This window comes from Peromyscus californicus, unplaced genomic scaffold (assembly GCF_007827085.1).
Source record: "Peromyscus californicus insignis strain IS unplaced genomic scaffold, ASM782708v3 Scaffold_3__1_contigs__length_106647218, whole genome shotgun sequence".
Classification (NCBI taxonomy): Eukaryota; Metazoa; Chordata; class Mammalia; order Rodentia; family Cricetidae; genus Peromyscus; species Peromyscus californicus.
Window position 1 is genome coordinate 53,435,160 of NW_026294551.1, and position 19,399 is coordinate 53,454,558.

General features: G+C 47.0%; 1 protein-coding gene across 1 annotated transcript; it reads left to right on the forward strand.

Annotated features, from left to right (window-relative positions):
* Positions 1–14: 14 nt before the first annotated feature.
* LOC128121739 (cytochrome b5 domain-containing protein 1) lies at positions 15–4,394 on the forward strand. The gene is made up of 4 exons (XM_052756700.1): positions 15–504; positions 590–666; positions 802–1,020; positions 1,629–4,394. Exons 1-4 carry the CDS (start codon positions 345–347, stop codon positions 1,857–1,859), a joined length of 687 nt encoding a protein of 228 aa, XP_052612660.1. The 5' UTR covers positions 15–344; the 3' UTR covers positions 1,860–4,394.
* Positions 4,395–19,399: the final 15,005 nt, after the last annotated feature.

A 19,399-nucleotide genomic window follows, 5' to 3' on the forward strand; every position in this document is an offset into this window, starting at 1 on the left:
ATTTTTTCTATTCTGGTCTCCCCACCGTCTTTTTCTGTTACTCCTAAATAACTCATGTAGTCTAGACTCCGTTATCAACCGGATCGCTTTCATCTTCTCTAAGAACCAATTCAACAACATGCGCGGTGCCGGAATCAAGAATATGCTTCCGGTGAACGCGCGCAGCTCAAGCCCCGCCCTGCTTACGCAGAGTTTAACTTCGGCGGACGGTGGCCGGAGAAGGACAATGGTTTCCATGTTAGCGACAAACGCACTCTGGGTAGCTCTTGAACCTGGTAGTTGTAAGAGTGCTGAGGAGCGAGAAAGTAGCCAAGGGAGCCGGTGCGCCTTATAGAACAGGAGCCATGCCGCGCCGGGGCCTAGTGGCGGGGCCAGACTTTGACTATTTTCACCGTCGGTATTTCACGCCGTCAGAAGTAGCGGAACACAACCAGCCCGAAGACCTTTGGGTATCTTACCTGGGCTATGTGTACAATCTGACGCCCCTTGTCCAAGCGTTTAAAGGTAAGGGACACGCGTTAGGGAATGGCTGGGGAGCTGGCTTTGGCTCTTGGGTGGCCGGCCTTTGACGGCCGCTGTTCCTTTTCAGGGGACCTACTGCTGAAGCCCATCCTAGAAGTTGCAGGCCAGGACATTAGCCACTGGTTTGATCCAAAGACTAGAGATGTAAGTTCTGTTGGAATGTGGGGTTGGTGGAAGTGACGCTGGAGAGCGGGGAGAGGGGGAGGGACGGCGGGTTAATAACCAGAACCCGACAAAGTGATTGCTCCTGTCATCCTCTCTAAACCCTTGCTTTTAAAGATTCGCAAGCACATAGATCCGATGACTGGTTGCTTGAGATACCGCACCCCGCGGGGCCGCTTCGTGCACGTCCCACCTCCTCTGCCTCGTTCAGACTGGGCCAATGATTTCGGGAAGCCCTGGTGGAGGGGGTCGACCTACCAGGTGGGGCGGCTGTCTGCCAAGACCCGGAATATCCGTATTATTAACACTCTTACGTCGCAAGAGCACACACTGCAGGTGAGATATGGTGCCTGGGGACAGGCTAGTGGGAACCAGAAATCATTTCGGGGAGCTATGTTTTCTTCCTGTCACACTGTTATGAACAGGAAAGCAAATGACCCGGGTTCCCAGGGTTGGAAATTTTAGATGTGTGTTTAGATTACAGCTACCAGCCTCCTTCATAGGTCCAGGCCAGCATCTTAGTGATGGTGGTCCCTGGAAAGGTGTCTGTGCTGTTGCAGACAGCAATTGAACTCTTAGTCTACTCAATGACAGGTGGGAGGCACTGGCTTGGACTCTGTTGAGCCATTTGTTTGTTAGAAGTGATAGGACTCTGGTGTCTTTATTGTATGCTGGAGCCTCAGCTTTACTTCTCTGGGACTATGGGGTGCCTGAAGGGTGCTATCTGCTAATGGAGACACTCTGATCCAAGCTCTGTCGTTTTGGGGGACTGGATTTACTTCTGGTATTCTCCCCAGTTTCCTTAGAGCAAATCCTAAAGGATCTAGGCGCAAGGGCCCTTCTCCTGGCCTTTGGGGAGCGTGTGTGTGTGTGTGTGTGTGTGTGTGTGTGTGTGTGTGTGTTCCATACAGAATTCTAGAGGTGAATATTTCTGTGTTCTTTAGGTGGGGGCTCTGGAATCAATGTGGGAAATCCTACACCGCTATCTCCCGTATAATGCACATGCTGCCAGCTACACATGGAAATATGATGGGAAGAATCTGAACATGGATCATACCCTGGAAGAAAACGGGATCCGGGATGAAGAAGAAGAGTTTGACGCTCTTAATATGGATGCTACACTTCACATACCCGCAGTACTGCTCTACTTCAATGATGACCTCACAGAGTTATAGGAAAGGAGATGTATGTGCATGTGGACTCAAGTTATATTTGAGTTTGCCTCTTTCTATGCTTTGAGGAAAAGAGGTGTGGGTCTGTGGGCCTGGGCCTAGACACCTGTTGCCCTCTGGGAACTGGCCTGTGGTTCTTGTGCCTTTCTGAAATGTAAAGGCTCTTATCCCTAGCTCCTCTATGATTTGCTCAGAGCATATTAGTGGGGATACTAGAAGAGAATTAATCCCTAGAATTGATAGGAAGAGACCTAGGGTCTTTCAGTTTGGAGTGTGTAGAGGAGGTAGAGTTCAGGCAGAACTCTTTGATAGTAAGAGAAAGACACACAGGGATGAAGGGATGGGAGAGATTTTTTGGTAAAGATGAGAAGGAGATGTTTGCAGGAAGATGGGATTTACAAAGACAGGATCTGGAAATTCCTATCACCAGCTATGTTTGGTTGGTTGGTTGATTGCCTTTCTAAAGGTGTTTAGCAGTTGACACCCCAGGAAAAGTGGATGACTGTTAGTCAGTTCAGGATAGAAATTATGCTAAGAGTTTTATACTTTTTAATACAGCTATCCTATAAGGTGAATACTGGTAATGCTATTTCACAGACAGTTCCTTAGGAGTTTAGAAAGGTTTGGTAGCACAAAAGTACATTAGTTGGTAACCTGAGAGTGCCACAGTGCAAACCAAAGCCTGCCCAGCTTGGAAAGCCAGGCTCTTTTCAGTGTGAAGGCATTCTCAGTAGCTTCACCTAACACTTTTTTAAAATATTTTTTTTAAGATTTATTTTATGTACATGGTGCTCTTTCTGCATGTACATTCATGCCAGAAAAGGGCATCAGATCCCATTAATAGATGGCTGTGAGGCACCATGTAGTTGCTGGGAATTGAACTCAGGTCCTCTGGAAGAGCTGCCAGTGCTCTTAACCGCTGAGCCATCTCTCTGGCCCCCTCACCCAACGGTTCTGATGGCTGCTATCAAACCATGTTTTTGGAATGTGAGCTTGTCTTAGGCCTGTTGCACAGTGGGAAATGTAACCTATTGTGTAGTCAACATGCACCGTTTGAAGGGAGTTCACTAGCAGAGCACTCTGGGAACAGAGGCTGCTGCTTTATCAATATTATAGCAAGATTTCTGACTGTTTGGGGGCAACAAGGTAGATATTTACTGACTCCAGGAAAAATCAGAATGGAGAAAGGGCCTGTAGCTCAGACATTGTAGTGAGGGACCTGGAGGGCCACTTTCTTCTTCCTTTTGACATTTACAGAAGGCAAGGAAGACAGGGTTGACTTTCTAAGCTGGTGACTCTGAAAGATGGGAGCTAAGGGAGGTAGACAACTCTCCTGGTGATTGGCTAATTTAGTTCCCTGTATCCCTAGCAGGGGAGGGGAATTAAGAATAACTGAAAAACTGAGCCAGGCATGGTGGCTTTAATCCCAGCACTGGGGAGACAGAGGCAGGCAGAAATCCATGAGTTTGAGACCAGCCTGGTGTACAAAGTTAGTTCTAGGACAGCCAGAGCTGTTACACAGAAAAACTGTCTTGAAAAAAAACAAAAACAAAAACAAAAAACAAAACCGAAAAGAATGAGATAAGCAGACTTCCCCGTGGCATCAGGCAAAAATAAATCAAGGACAGCGCCTCTTCCCAGCCTCGGCCTCAGGTTCCAGTGGAGGGTAATGTGACCTCCATGAGACACGGGGTGGGCTGCATTGTTTTCTGAGAGGGTGACTGTGGAAGCGTGAACAAAGGTGGGAGCAGCCCCGTTGATTTCGGTGGTTCCTGAATCCATGAATGCTGAGGACCTCACGCAGCCCCATGCAGTCTAAAAATCCATACGTTGTTTGGATCCATCCATCAGATGTTTAGTCAGCTCTGAACTGATCTTACATGTATTCTTGTTTGTTTTCCTAAGCCCTAAACTATTTGAGAACCAAAGCCATGTTGTTCCTCCCATGGCATCCTCAGGGCATGCACTTCTGGGATGAGCTCTTTTTGCCCAAACTTGCCTGTCTTCCAGAGCATCCTATTCTTACTTTACCTGGGATGGGCTCTCCCTCTATATATAGCCCTGGCTGGCCAGGAACTCAGCTCCCCACCACACGCCTCTACTTTCCACCTCGATTATCCTAAATATTCCTTCGATTTTCCTTTCTTTTTTTTTTTTTTTTTTTTTTGGTTTTTCGAGACAGGGTTTCTCTGTGTAGCTTTGCGCCTTTCCTGGAACTCACTTGGTAGTCCAGGCTGGCCTCGAACTCACAGAGATCCGCCTGGCTCTGCCTCCCGAGTGCTGGGATTAAAGGCGTGCGCCACCACCGCCCGGCGATTTTCCTTTCTTTTTTAATCCCACCCTCCCGAGTTAAGTTTTCTTAGCACTGTGCATTTTCCAGTGTTCTTATTATCACTAGAAAACAATGGAGAATGGATGAAAATGACTGGCTGGCTGCTAGACTGTAAGCTCGTAAGGGCAGAAATCCCATTCACTGCTGTATTCTCATTACCGAGCACATAGCTGCTGCTCAATAAATAAATGATGAATGAACTCAGACATCAAGGAATTCATCTGGAATAACTAGTGGGTGTGACACAGTGTCCTGAAGGCAAAGCGGGACCAAGGGATAGTAGGATGCCTGGCCTATGCCTGGGTCTCCACCCGAACACGTTTTTGTTGTTTGTTTGAGCAGAATGACTCTGCAGACTCTGGCACCAGAGACCCTTGTGGGTAATCCACCTGTGATTTCCCCTGTGGCCACCAGGTGGCTCTAATGACTAAAGAGTCAGGGAGAGAGGAGCTGTAAAACCCAACTTCAAAGAAGTTAGAATGGAACCCCAGCGGTGGTAATGGACTCATGTTAGGCATTACATGTCTGTAATCCTAGCACTTGAGAGGCAGAGGCAGAAGGATCTCTGTGAGTTCGAGGCCAGCCTGGTCTACAAAGCAAGTTCTAGTACATCTGGAGCTGTTACACAGAGAAACCCTGTCTCAAAAAGAAAAACAAACAGAAAAATAGAATTGAAAGGGTATGAGGGCTTTATAGTGGGGAAGTCGGGAGAGGGTCGTGGGAAGGACAGTCAAGGCTACATCGAGAAACCGTGTCTCATAAATAAATAATACGGAAGTCACTAATGGGGCTGGAGAGCTGGCTCTGTGGTTAAGAACACTGAGTGCTCTTGTAGAGGACCAGGACTCCATTCCTAGCACACACAAGGTGGCTGACAACCGTCTGTAAGTCTAGTTCTAGGGATCCGACACCAGTCTCCAGCATTGCATGCGTGTGGTGTAGGCAAGGCATCTGCACACACACATCTCAAACAAAGGTCATTTATGGGATGAGATGAGTAGTAGGTGTGTAGAGCTCAGGATGGAGTTCAGTGGTAGAGCATCTGTCAGAGGGGTGGGTGTGTATGGGGTGAGGTTTAGCGTTTAGGAATGAGGAGAACATCACATCTTGTTTTGTGATGTGGCTAGATTTAGTCCCCTTTAACCCTCACAGGGGAGGGGAATAAACAGTGAGGGATAAGTGGACTTCCCTGCGGCAACAGGCAAAAATGAATCAAGGAGTGTATCTTCCCAGCTGCCGCCTCAGGCTCCAGCGTAGGACACTAGGTGGGCTGAAGTACTGAGTATGCAGTTTTGGAGATGGTCTCACTATGCCGTCCAGGCTGATGTCAAACTCCCGATCCTCCTGTCTCAGCCTCCTGAGTGCCGGCATTGCAGGAGTGTACCACTGTGCCCAGTGTCTTAGGTCTCTACTGCTGTGACAGACGCCGTGACCAAAGGCAACCTGGGGAGGGAAGCGTTTATTTCAGCTTACGGTTGTAGTCCATCATGAAGGGAAGCAGGGCAGGAACTCAAGGCTAGAGCCTGGAGGTGGGAGCTAAAGCAGAGGCCGTGGAGAGCGGGGCTTGCTGGCTTGCTTCTCGCGTTGTGTTACGCTTGCTTGTTTTTGTTTGTTGTTTGTTTTTGTTTTTCTGAGAAGGTTTCTCTGTGTAGCCCTAGTTGTCCTGGATCTCGCTCTGTAAACCAGGCTGGCCTCGAACTCACAGAGATCTACCTGCCTCTGCCTCCCGAGTGCTGGGATTAAAGGTGTGCGCCACCACCACCCAGAAGCCTGCTTTTTTATACAACTCAGGACCACTGGTCCAGGGTGGCACTCCCAGTGGACTGGGGCTTCCAACATCAACCATTCATTTTAAATGCCCCATAGACTTGCCTATGGCGTTTTGTTTTCTTTTTTTTATAAATATTTTTATTTTATAATTAATTTAATTTCACATATCAGCCACGGATTCCCCTGTCCTCCCTCCTCTCACTCCCCAACCTTCCCCCCCAATCCCACCTCCTCCAAGGCAAAGTCTCCCCTGGGCAGTCAGCCCAGCCTGGCACATTCAGTTGAGGCAGGTCCAGTCCCCTCCTCCCTGCACCAAGGCTGAGCAAAGTGTCCCAGCATAGGCCCCAGGTTTTCTAAACTCGGGCTCCTTTTCCTCGATAATTCCAGCTTGTGTCAAGATGGCAAAAGCACTACGACACCAGGGAGTCCTCACCATAGCAGAGGTGCACGGGACGCTGACTGTGAGAAGTGAGGACACCAGCGAGTCCTCACCATACCAGAGGTGCACGGGACGCTGACTGTGAGAAGTGAGGACACCAGCGAGTCCTCACCATACCAGAGGTGCACGGGACGCTGATTGTGAGAAGTGAGGACACCAGCGAGTCCTCACCATACCAGAGGTGCACAGGACACTGACTGTGAGAAGTGAGGACACCAGCGAGTCCTCACCATACCAGAGGTGCACGGGACGCTGACTGTGAGAAGTGAGGACACCAGCGAGTCCTCACCATACCAGAGGTGCACGGGACGCTGACTGTGAGAAGTGAGGACACCAGCGAGTCCTCACCATACCAGAGGTGCACGGGACGCTGACTGTGAGAAGTGAGGACACCAGCGAGTCCTCACCATACCAGAGGTGCACAGGACGCTGACTGTGAGAAGTGAGGACACCAGTGAGCCCTCACCATACCAGAGGTGCACGGGACGCTGACTGTGAGAAGTGAGGACACCAGCGAGTCCTCACCATACCAGAGGTGCACAGGACGCTGACTGTGAGAAGTGAGGACACCAGCGAGTCCTCACCTGCTAGAGGTGCACAGGATGCTGACTGTGAGAAGTGAGTCATTTATTAATATTTGTTAGTTGTTTTGTTAGAGGCTTTCCAGTAGCTGCCATCTTGTCCTAAGACTAGATATTTGACATGAGGCCTATGTGACAAATCTTTAAGCTGAGGCCTAGAAAGCAAACAGAACACGGTGTAGGGTACAAGTCCTTCTGTGTGAGTGATTGTGTGTGCTGGAAGGAGATGGGGTAGAGGACACAATGTTAGAGTGGCTGACCTCAGTAAACCACAGCGGCATCACAGGACTCGGATGGCAGCCTTCTACAGACCGGCTCCCATACACTTCACTGGGGACAAGAAGCTTATGTTCCTTGTAGGTAAAATACCAATTGTTGTATAGAAAAGATTTCTACCTCATGGCAAGTCACCTGGACATCTTGAAACCTTCTAAATGTGTGTGTGTGTGTGTGTGTGTGTGTGTGTGTGTGTGTGTGTGTGTTCACGCGATTTCCACCAGATTCCCCAAAGAGCCCAAACCCCTGCCTACAATAGTAGTTACACTCATGTAAAAATAACAAAACTTTAAAAGCCTCAAACGTAACAAACAGGCAGCCTGGCACCAGTAATGCTCTATGTCAACCCATATCACATTCCTTCTGTTCCCATGGCAGACATTTCAAAGTGTTGATCTCCGGAGTTAATGACTGGTCTGAAGTATTTTACTGCTATCCTAGAGTATTTGGCCTGGCTATGTCTTGTAGCTGAAGGGTGTGTCTAGCTCTTTTATGCTGGAGACTATATAGCCCCAGCCACGACATCTGGGTAAGAGTGCACACAGTTGTGTTGTTATTAGGAGAACAGACACTTTATGATAGGTCAGCAAGAGGGCAGGGAGAGTGCAAGAAAGCAGTGTCTGAAACCTAAATGATCCAATGGTCCTTGTCTTGGAGATGAGAACTTCGGTGTTCAAAATACAAACAGATACGGAAATCATTGGATATGGATATTTTAGGCACATGGGAAACACTCTAAAATAAAGCTAGTGTGTGAGTAAGTGAAGGGAGGCCATTAAAGGGGACAGGGATAAAGCAGACATGAGGAACAAGATGTTAGTCTGCTAGAACCCTGTCTCTTCCTTGCCTGGAGTAGCGCCATCTAGTGCCCTCTGAGAGCTATTGTTTAGTGGGAACTCAGCAGTCACCTAATCATCCTTGTATCCCCAGTAACCATATAATGCCTGACATAGGATTTTAACAAATAAATGCTTATTTCAAGAGTGAACAGCACGGGGATGAAGAGATGGCTCAGCAGTTTAGAGAAATTGTTGTTGCTCTTGCAGAGGATCCAGGTTCAATTCCCAGTATCTGCACGGTAGTTCACAACCATCTATAATTCCAGCTCCAGGGTACTTGCTGCTCTCTTCTGGCCTCTGAGAGTGCCAGGCATACACGTGGTTTATCCAGACAAAACACTCATACACATAAAATAAAAAATAAATCAGAGAGTTAAAAAAAAGAATGAAGTTACACACAACTCCCACTTTTAAGTCCCTGTGAACCCGAGTCAAGGGTCCCTTTCTAGCTAATCTCCACCTCTGAGATCTGGATGGTGACATGTGCACCGATGACTGTCCCGAACCTTTCACTGAGCAGCAGGGAAGATGACAGGCTTGGACTTGTCAGGCTAAAGGGGTAAACTTCAACCCTAATACACCACAGGGTTTGGCCGCACGTGACAAAGCTGTCTAAGTTAACGGCAAAGGCTTCATTTTATCCACATAACCAAAGGTCTGCAGTTAGCGAGGCCCTGATCCCACTGGACCAGCAGAGTCCGAGTCCTCTCCCCTTTAACCCTCATGCTCGTCGACTTTCTGGCTGCTCGGGTAACGGGACAGCAGAAAGGACAGTGCCTGCTTCAAGAAGGCACAACATGCCGGGCGGTGGTGGCGCACGCCTTTAATCCCAGCACTCGGGAGGCAGAGCCAGGCGGATCTCTGTGAGTTCGAGGCCAGCCTGGACTACCAAGTGAGTTCCATGAAAGGCGCAAAGCTACACAGAGAAACCCTGTCTCAAAAAACCAAAAAAAAAAAAAAAAAAAAAAAAAAAGGAAGGCACAACATGTCAACCTTTTTAGCAGACCTTTGGTTTGGAGTTTTGTTATTGTTGTTTTGTTTATTTGTTTTTCTTCTTTGTTTTTGAGACAGGGTCTCACTGTGTAGCTCTGGCTGGCCTGGAGCTCTCTATGTAGACCAGGCTGGCCTTGAACTCAGAGACCCTCTCAACTATGCTTCCAGATCGGCCATTAGACTAGGTTGTAATTATGGGAAATGGATTACAAAGGATTCTGAGACAGTACCTATGACACCCCAAACCAAAGAACAGACACTGGATAGGAACCACTGAAATCTTCCATTCACCAACAGTGTAAAATGTGCTATGTATCCATTCGTTAATCTGCACTGTGTCTGGTTCCAGGTATTCAAGGTTATAACAATGAATGAGAAAACATTCCCACTTTATTTGGGTTTACACTCTAGTGGTGTGAATAAGTAGAAAAGATCGTTTGTCTTTTTTAAATTTTTTTGTTTGTTTGTTTGTTTGTTTGTTTGTTTGTTTTTCAAGACAGGGTTGAAAGACAGTCTCTGTGTAGCTTTGTGCCTTTCCTGGAACTCACTTGGTAGTCCAGGCTGGCCTCGAACTCACAGAGATCCACCTGCCTCTGCTTCCCGAGTGCTGGGATTAAAGGCGTGCGCCACCACCACCCGGCGTCTTTTTTAAAATTTTATTACACTTTTATTTATCTGTGTCATGCCTCGGTATAGCTGTGGGTTTGCACATGTGACATCACACACGGGCAGCACAGAGGGCAACCTGCATGTGGGTCCCAGGGATCACAGCAGGTCCTCAGACTCGGCAGCACGTGCCTTAACTGGTAAGTCATCTCACCGGCCCACAAAAGATCACCGGATAGTTTTGTCTTGCTTTTTTGAGATAGAGTCTTATGTAGCCCAGCCTGGCCCTGAACTTACTGTGCGACTGAAGCAGGGCTTGAACCCCTGATCCTTTGGCCTCCCCTTCTCTCACACCTCAGGGCTAGAATTATAGGTGTGAGCCACCACACCCAGCATAAACCATCATTTGAGACAGAACTAAAGTTATATTATATATACATACATGTACACATGCATGAGAACAATTTACTTATGCATTTATCTCTGCATTTAATAACATTATGCTTTCAATAAACGAGGTAGGTACAACTTTTTTTCACTTGTTTTTTTGAGACAGAATCTCACTGTGTAGCCCTGGCTGGCTTGGAATTCTCTGTGGTAAAGTCTGGTAAAGGTGTGTGCTATCACACCTTCCAATATTTAAATGTATACTGATGAAAAGGCATTGAGGCACTGAGATGTAAGTAACTTTTCAAAGGCCATACAACTAACCGGCTGGCAGAGCTGGGTTTGGAACCAAAACAGTTGCGGTCCATCCCTAGACCCCGAGGGGTACCACCCCACTGCATGGCAAACACAGGATGCTGTCCACTTAGCTGCTGCTTCCAACAAACCATCCCTAGATGGAGTACCTTGTAGCTGGAGTTTTCCTGCCTGGCCCACAGTCAGGATAAATCTCTCTCACCTGCCAGACCCGACCAAGTAAACACAGAGACTTATACTGGTTACTAACTGTATGGCCGTGGCAGGCTTCTTGCTAACTGTTCTTACAGCTTAAATTAATCCATTTCCATTAATCTATACCTTGCCACATGGCTCGTTGCTTACCGGCATCTTCACATGCTGTTTCTCATCATGGCGGCTGGCAGTGTCTCTGACTCAGCCTTCCACTTCCCAGCTTTATTCTCCTCCTTGTCCCGCCTACACTTCCTGCCTAGCCAATGGCCAATCAGTGTTTTATTTACCAACCAATCAGAGCAACACATTTGCCATACAGAACATCCCACAGCAGTACCTTAACAACCTCCATCCCTCACTCTGCTAAGAGGTCTGCAATCCAGGCACAGTTAGGCAGGAGAGCTCATTTCTGTATCCAAATGTATGAACTAGGTGGATGTCTGGAAGCTGGAGGATCCATTTTCTTAATTTTTTATTCAGTGCTGTGGCATCGAATACAGGACCTCCAAAATTCTAGGCGAATGCTCTTCCACTGAGCTACATCCCAATCCGGAAGGACAACCTCTTTCTTCCTCATGTGCTTCTACAAAGAGAAGCCTGGGCTTCCTCAATGCATCCTAGCTGGGTTCCAAGAGAGTGAGCCTTAAAAGAAGCAGAGTGAAGATGGATCCTACTTCTTCAAATTCAAATTCAAGGGGAGGGAAGAGGGCCTTATCTGCGGTGCAGAGAGCATCTTTATGACGTTGTAAGAATATGTGGACTGGGGCTGGAGAGATAGCTCAGAGGATAAGAGCACTGACTGCTCTTCCAGAGGTCCTGAGTTCAATTCCCAGCAACCACATGGTGGCTCACAACCACCTGTAATGAGATCTGGTGCCCTCTTCTGGCCTGCAGGCATACATACTGTATACATAACAAATAAATAAATAAATAAATAAATAAATAAATAAATAAATGAATATGTGGACTGGGCATGATGTACAGATATGCAGACCTGTTACCCCAGAACTCAGGAAGTAGAGTCAGGATAATGATAAGGTGTCAAGGCTAAGCACAGCTAGTGTGTACAAAGTCAGCCTGAGCTGCATGAGACCATGTATCAAAAAATACAATCGACCAACAGAAGAACATGTGGGGTATGAGATATTACTGTCTTAGAGTTTCTATTGCTGTGAAGAGACACCAAGACCACAGCAACTCTTTTTCTTTTCTTTGTTTAAATTTTATTTTATGTGCACTGGTATGAGGGTCAGATCCCCCAGAACTGGAGTTATGACAGTTGTGAGCTGCCATGTGGGTGCTGGGAATTGAACCCAGGTCCTTCAGAAGAGCAGCCAGTGCTCTTAACTGCTGAGCCATCTCTCCAGCACTCATGGCAACTCTTATATAGGAAAACATTTAATTGGGGGCTAGCTTACAGTTCACATGGCAGCATGCAGGCAGACATGGTGCTGGAGAGGTAGCTGAGAGTTCTACATCTGTATCCGCAGGCAGCAGGAAGAGAGACTGACACTGGCCTGGCTTGAGCTTCTGAAACCTCAAGCCCACCCCCAGTGACACACTTCCTCCAATAAAGCCACACCTACTTCTACAAAGCTACACCCCTAATAGCACAACTCCCTATGGGCCTATTGGGGCCATTTTCATTCAAACCACCACAATTAAGATGGCTGTTTCTGGAAAATACAGCCAGGCAGTGGTGGCGCACACCTTTAATCCCAGCATTGAGTGGCAGAGGCAGGCAGATCTCTGAGTTCAAGAGAGCTGGTTCCAGGACAGCCAGGGCTATGCAGAGAAACCCTGTCTCATATGTTTATTGGAAGCAAAGGGATGAAAGCTTCTGACCCAGCCTCTGGATGGGTCAGAGAAGTCACCTCTGCAGAGCAATCTGGAGGAGTGGAGTGTTATAACTGAGTTCGACTTTTCTCAAAAACCTAAGCTAGTGTCTTGTCTGCAGTACTTATTTAATTAATTCATTAAAATGGCACCGTGATGAGTCAGTCGGGCATAGAGAGCTGGACTCTGGAGACCAAAGACCCAATTCTTCTCCTTGAGGAGCTGAAGAGTGAAGGGTTTAGCAGGAGCCAGGCATGGCGAACTCAGGAGACAGAGGCAGGCGGATCTCTGTGAGTTTGAGGCCAGCTTGGTCTACAGAGTGAGACCCTGTGTTAAAAAGCAGTTTCATGGGGGATTCAGAGAAGTTTGAGACCTTTTAACCCTGCCACCCCACTTGCACTTCACACAGCTGTCAGGGAGTTTAAACGCCTCCATTTCCAGTTTTCAGAGGCTCCCTACCTCTAGAGTTAGGGAGAAAACTCTTAGCATGGGGCTGGACAGATGGCTCAGCAGTTAAGGACACTAGCTGCTCGGCCCGAGGACCCACATGTCTGTTAATGGACACATGTGTTCAGTGCCCTCGGAGGCCAGAAGCTCTAGGAGTGAGATGTTATGTGGGTGCTGGGAATCAAACCCAGGTCCTCTGTAAGAGCAACAAGTGCTCTTAACCACGGAGCCATCTCGACAGCTCCTCTCCCTTGTTTTTTGGGATAGTGTCTCTCCCTGAAGCTGGAGCTCATGATTTAGCTATACCGGTGAGCTCTGGGTATCTACTTTCCCTTTGCTAGGATTACAGGCACACAATGGCATCCCTGGCTTTTTATGTGGGCATTAAGGATCCAAATTCAGGGTTTCATGCTCGCATAGCAATCAGCTTCCACTGAAGCCATTTCTTTAGCCTCTAGTACATTGTTTTGTTTGTTAGATACAGCCTCAGTGTAGCCCAGTTTGGCCTCAAACTTACTTGTAACTGAGGATATTTAATTTTTTTTTTCTTTTGGTGTTTTGGACAGGCTTTCTGTTCATAGCCTGGCTGTCCTGGAACTCACTCTATAGACCAGGCTGGCCTCGAACTCAGAGGTCCACCTGCCTCTGCTTCTTGAGTACTGGGATTAAGGGTGTGTGCCACCAGGCCTGGCCTAAATTTAGATTTGTGAAAAACTTTATAATGATTATTATTAGGGTGTATGAGGGTATATGGGCTAAGGCAGGTATGTGGCGATCAGAGGACTCTTCTCATGAATTCTGGAGACTGAGACTGAATCGAGGTCATCAGCCTTGCTCAGCTAACGCTTTTACCTGTTGGGCCATCATCATAAAGACCCTGACCTTGAACTTCGGCTCCTCCTGTCTCTACCCCCCAGTGCTGGATTACAAGTATGCATCATAATACCAGGTTTTTAAGCAGTGCTTGGGATTTGAACTCAGGGCTTTGCCCATGTGAGGTTAAGTACTCTACCACTGAACTACATCACCAGCCCCCATAGTATAGTTTCCCGTCCACCTTCCTCTCTCCTTAGAGCTTAAGAGAATAGAGATCACATGTCTCACTTGCCACGAAACACTCAGCACCTAGCCTAGTACCCAGCCTAGAGCAGCTGTTCCACAAATATCCACAAGAATGAACAAATATGTGATGGGTACTTCACAAGAGCCAAGCCGGAACCGACTCAGGAGCATACGGCAACGATACCGGCAGATCACCTTCTGTGGGGACAGGGAGGGCTTCCGGGAGAGATGTCATCCCAAGGGAGTGTAAGCGGGCAGCAGAGGTAAGCACAAACTCCAGAGGTGAGAGTGGACAAGTTCCAAAGCACAACGGGGGGCAGCGTAGGGGGGCAGAGAAGCCAGGCCAGGCCATGGGACGCTTTCTCAATCAGGCTAGGGGTCTAGTTTACTTTTTAAAAATTTATTTATTTATTTATTTATTTATTTATTGAGACAGGGTTTCTCTGTGTAGAAACTCGCTCTGTAGTCCAGGCTGGCCTCGAACTCACTGAGATCCGATTGCCTCTGCCTCCCGAGTGCTGGGATTAAAGGTATGAGCCATCACTGCTCAGCTCCATTTTGTTTTTATAAAGAACTGATATGAAATGTTTGAATAATAAAATTTATTCCTTTAAAGTATACAATTCAGAGTTAAGAGCTTTATAAGGGGAAGGGCATTTTCAGATTTTTTAAAAATTAAATTTTTTTTTACATTTAATTTTTATTTGCTTATTTATTGTGTGCGTGTGCGTGTGCGTGTGCGTGTGTGTGTGTGTGTGTGTGTGTGTGTGTGTGTGTGTACGCACATGCTTGCCCTGGCACATGCCGGTCTTAAGACATCGTACAGGAAGGAGTCTGCCCTCTCCTCCCACTGTGGGTTTTCTCCATCCACCCTATGGCTCCCAGGAATCAAACACAGATGCCCAGCTTGCGGAGCATGCAGCTTTACCTGCCAAGCCAGCTGCAGGCCCCATATTTATTTTTGGGGGGAGATTTTTGTTTGTTTGTTTTTAAGAGAATCTCACTATATAGCCTGGCTGGCCTGGAACTCTGTATGTAGACCAGGCTGCCCTCAAACTCAGAGACTGGACTGATTGCCTCCCGAGTGCTGGGATTAAAAGTGTGTGCCACTACTGCCCAGCTCAGATAAGCATTTTTAAAAGATGGCTTGAGTACAGTGTCAAGAGAGGACAGAATAGAGTGGGGAAAGCTGGGGAGACAGGGACCTGAAACAGCTGAGAAGGAATGAGAGCAGCCAGGACTAGGACCAGAGCCCAGAGGAGGACTCAAGTTAGAGTACTTTACCTGGCAGCTGTCAGAGGTACAGAGAGGAGCCAGGAATGACCCCCAGGGTTGGTGTGGCCCGGGAGGCTGGAAGGCTGGTGAATCCAAGGGCAAGACGAGGAGGGCGGGAAGAGGAGGGTTAGTTAGCTGTCTCTGGTAACTCTGTGACATGAAAATATTTGGTACTGGAGCTCTGGGTCAGTTCAGCCAGGAATTCCTGGCCGGCAGTAGCTGTAGCCAAGCTAAGGATGAGGTCACCTGGCGAGTAAAGAGATTTGAGCAGAGAGTCTGGCAGGATCAGTACCCCAGGGGGTTGAGGGGGGTGGGGAGAAAAGGAGACACAAAGAAGAGCTAGAGGTGAGAAAAAGCTCGGTGGATGGCACCACGGGATGGACGCCCAGGACGGACGCCCACTGCGAGCACACTTGGGGCAGGAGTGGTAAACAGAGTGAAATGCTGGGCAGAGGTCCAGCATTAAGACAATGACTTAAGCATCTGTGGATGTAGCAAGCAGCACAGCCGTAGCGTCTGTAACAGAAGCCAGGCCACAACTACACAGGGAAAGCGTGGGGTGCAGGAAACACCCAGCTACTTCGTAGAAGGGAAGAATGTTTTTGCTTAGTAACTATGTACAGAATACTTTCCTTCTATGCCGTTTCGTCATCCACAAGGAAGGGACAACAGTGGCAGCAAGGACTGTAGGCATAGTCCTGCGATGGCCTAGACAGAAGCCAGCCCCTTGTATGCGGCGGAGACCAAATAAGTTACGGAGAAACGCCCACCATTCTGAAGGTCCTTCCAAAAAACACTCCAACATCTTCATTTCCTTTGGAGTTCTTATGCTAGTCATGCTTTGTAACAACTGTGTCCCTTGGAAATGCCTGAGATTGGGCAATATTTAGCATCCAGGAACATCTGTCATGATTAGGAAATTAGTAGACCATATTTGTGACTAACTTTCTATTTCCAACCAAATAGTTTCTGCGTCCCTGAGAATTACTGAGTCAAGTTAGATGTGGTTGTTTCATGTCCTGTCAGAGTTGAGTTTTATGCACAATGAAGCGAAGCAAGGAAATGGAAGATTCTTGGGAATAACAATAACTGAAGTTCATCTCTCGCACCTTAAGTTTAGGATTTTTTTTTTTTTTTAATAATCAAGGTCACCAATCCTGTCACCTCGGAATCCTCAGGAACCCTCTGAAGTGGGAATCATCTTACTAGTAAATCTGATTATTTAGAACAAGTAGCAATTGTTGACCCTCTTCTACAGGCAGAGCTTTAAGTCAGCTCACTTAATCCTCACTACAAGGTGAGGCAGGCTGGCTCGGCAGGTAGGCACTGGGAGGAGCCTGCTGGGGGTGGGGGCAAAGGGCAGGGTTCGTCTACCTTTCTGACTGGGAAACTCTCTCCTCTCCTCACGAGTACAGGGTAACTTCACCACTGGCTCTGGGATGGATTTCTGGGGTTATAGTTTTTGAATATAGAATCTTAAAAACTAGTTGTTTTAAATACACAAGCTGTAGCTACTTTAATCTGACATTAACTCGCTTCTCTTATGCAGAGAGCTAGGCAGTAGAAAGGGCTGAGAGCAAGTGCGGAGCAGGAGGAAGCCAGCTGGCACGAACCAGTCCTGGGACACATCTAGAGTCTACCTTGCAGGGTAGCCGACCAGCTGGGAGAGGTGCCAGCTGACTCTGCTGGGACACAGGAACTGACAACAGAGCCAGGCACTTCCAGATGGCCAGGCAGCAGCAAACTTCAGGATATCCCTTGTCCCAAATGCTTGGGACAAGCTGTGAGATTAGGGATGTTTTTGGATTGTGGAATGTCTGAGTATACGTTAAGAAAAATCTTGGATATGGGATCATCCAAACTCAAAAGACACCTATGTTTCATATTTCTTACAGACATAGCCTGAAGGTAATTTAATGCAACATTCTTATCATGTCAACATTTTTGCTGAGACCCTAACATGAGGGTATCATGTTAATATTCAAGTCTTAGATTTTGAAACATTTTAATTATCATAGTAGAGATGCTTAATCTGTATAATAAATTATTATATTAGTAAATTATTTGTACATAAAGTACAACTCAACTTTGTATAGGGCAAATTGGTTTCTATGTCAGGAGTCAGACAATGCAGCCCTTGAGGAGGTCCTTGAGTTTGGCTAATAAAAAGCCTACTTTATCTCTAAATAGCTCTGACCCTGGACAAGCTATTTAACATCCCTTTACCTCAGTTTCCTTACCTGTAAAATGGGGATTGTGAGGGTTACTGCTGTGTAAGGTTTTAAGTACTTACTTAGGGAAGAGCCTGGACACAAAGTATTAACTCATCTCCTTTTATCTATAAAACATATTCTTGTATTTTTCTAGTGATGTTTTGGTTGTTATGGATTTCTATGAGGTCTTTAATTTTTTAAATTATATTTCATTTAGTTATTTGTGTAGAGGGGAGCGTTGTCAAAGCATGTATTTATAGGGTAATGGTTTTCTCCTTCTACCAAATGGGTCGTAAGGATTGTGTCTTAACCTTCTGAGCCATCCCAACGCTGGCCGGAGGTCTTTATTTAATCAAGGCAACAGCTGGCACAGAGTGGAATGGAGGCCGAGGCTGATGGATCTCTGTGAGTTCAATGCTGGCCAATCAAGGTCTACAATAGTGTGACCCTATCTCAAAGAAAGAAGGAGGAGCAGAAGGAAGACAGGCAAGAAAGAAAGAGAGAAAAGGAAAGGAAAAGAAACATTACAGCCAGATGTGGAGATCTACACCTGGAGTTCCCAGCCACTGAGGAAGCTGAGGCAGGACAGTCACCTGGACTCTCAAGTTTGGAACACCCAAGGTGACACAGTAAGAACCCATTTCTAAGCAAGCAGACATTAGCTCACGCCTCCCCTTGTAACTGACCTTTCTACTCACTGAATCCCGTCACTTAATACTGTTAGAGGGACTGTGGAACCAGCTGCTGATGCAACAGCTTCCTGGCCACTGTAGAGACAGGAAGAACTCTGCTGGGCCAGGCCTGCACCATGCTGCTTACTCTACAGGTTACTGCTGCAGTGCTTCTCTGGCCCTCCCAACCAGTTCTGTAACTTCATCATTTCCTAGGCAAAGTCTCCTTTTCTTCTCCACCCGCCTCCACCCCCCACCCCGAGACAGGGAGACAGGGTCTCTCTGTGTAGCCCTGGCTGTCCTGGATCTCACTCTGTAGACCAGGCTGAATGCTGAGATCTGCCTGCTTTTGCTGGGATTAAAGGCAGGCACCACCAGCACCCAGTTGAAAATTTTAGTTTTATTAAGTTAAACGTATAAGGATTTTCCTTTATGGCTTTGCTCATTGTAGCTTAAAGCTTTTTCATACTCAAGGTCAGAAAAATATTTGCTGTATCTCATTCTTGTTCATTTTAAACTTTTTTTTAATTGTATTTAGTTATGTAGAAAGGTGTTTTTGCCTGCATGTATGTCTGTGCAGTGTCCGAGAAGGCTGGAAGAGGGTGTGGGTCCCCTGGGACTAGAGTTACAAAGTGGGTTCTGGGAATGCCATCAAGTCCTCTGAAGACCTGCTCTCAACCACAGCCATCTCTCCATCCTCTAAACCTTTTTTTTTTTCTTTTTTAAGACGGACGCTCACTATGTAACCTTGGCTGGCCTGCAAGGGGCCGTGTAGACCAGGCTGGCCTCAAACTCTCTGAGATCTATCTCTGCCTCCTGAGTACTAGGATTAAAGGTGTGTGTCACCATGCCTGGCTCATTTGAACATTTTTAATGTATTAATAGCGGTTTAATCAGAAGAGGACTCCTTTGAAATACTAATGCCAAATCTACTTTTTGAAACAGGGTCTTGTTATCTAACTTAGACTGGTCTTGAACTTAGAACCCTCTCCCTACAGTCTCCTGAAAACAGGCTTTAATTCTTCATATTTAACTATATCCCTATCTGTCACTCCCCACCCCACCTCTTCTTTTTTTAAGGCAGGTCTTACATAGCCCCAGGCTGGCTTCAATTTTTCTGGATAGTTCTGAATGGCCTTTCATTCCTGATCTTCCTGCTTTCACTTCCCAAGTGCAGGGATTACAGATGTGCACCACTCTGCCTGGATCTGTCTTTCTCTTCTTTCTCCCTGTCCTTTCTCCTTCATTCCATCCTCTCTAAGTGGACCACACTTCCTTTAAGGGATGGATGTGAGGATGGTGTTAG

Excerpts from the sequence above, each read along its gene's own strand:
- LOC128121739 (XM_052756700.1), top strand. The coding sequence starts at position 345 with ATGCCGCGCCGGGGCCTAGTGGCGGGGCCAGACTTTGACTATTTTCAC. Across the intron at positions 667-801 it reads TTGATCCAAAGACTAGAGAT|ATTCGCAAGCACATAGATCC; the intron begins GTAAGTTCTGTT and ends TTGCTTTTAAAG. Across the intron at positions 1,021-1,628 it reads CGCAAGAGCACACACTGCAG|GTGGGGGCTCTGGAATCAAT; the intron begins GTGAGATATGGT and ends TGTGTTCTTTAG.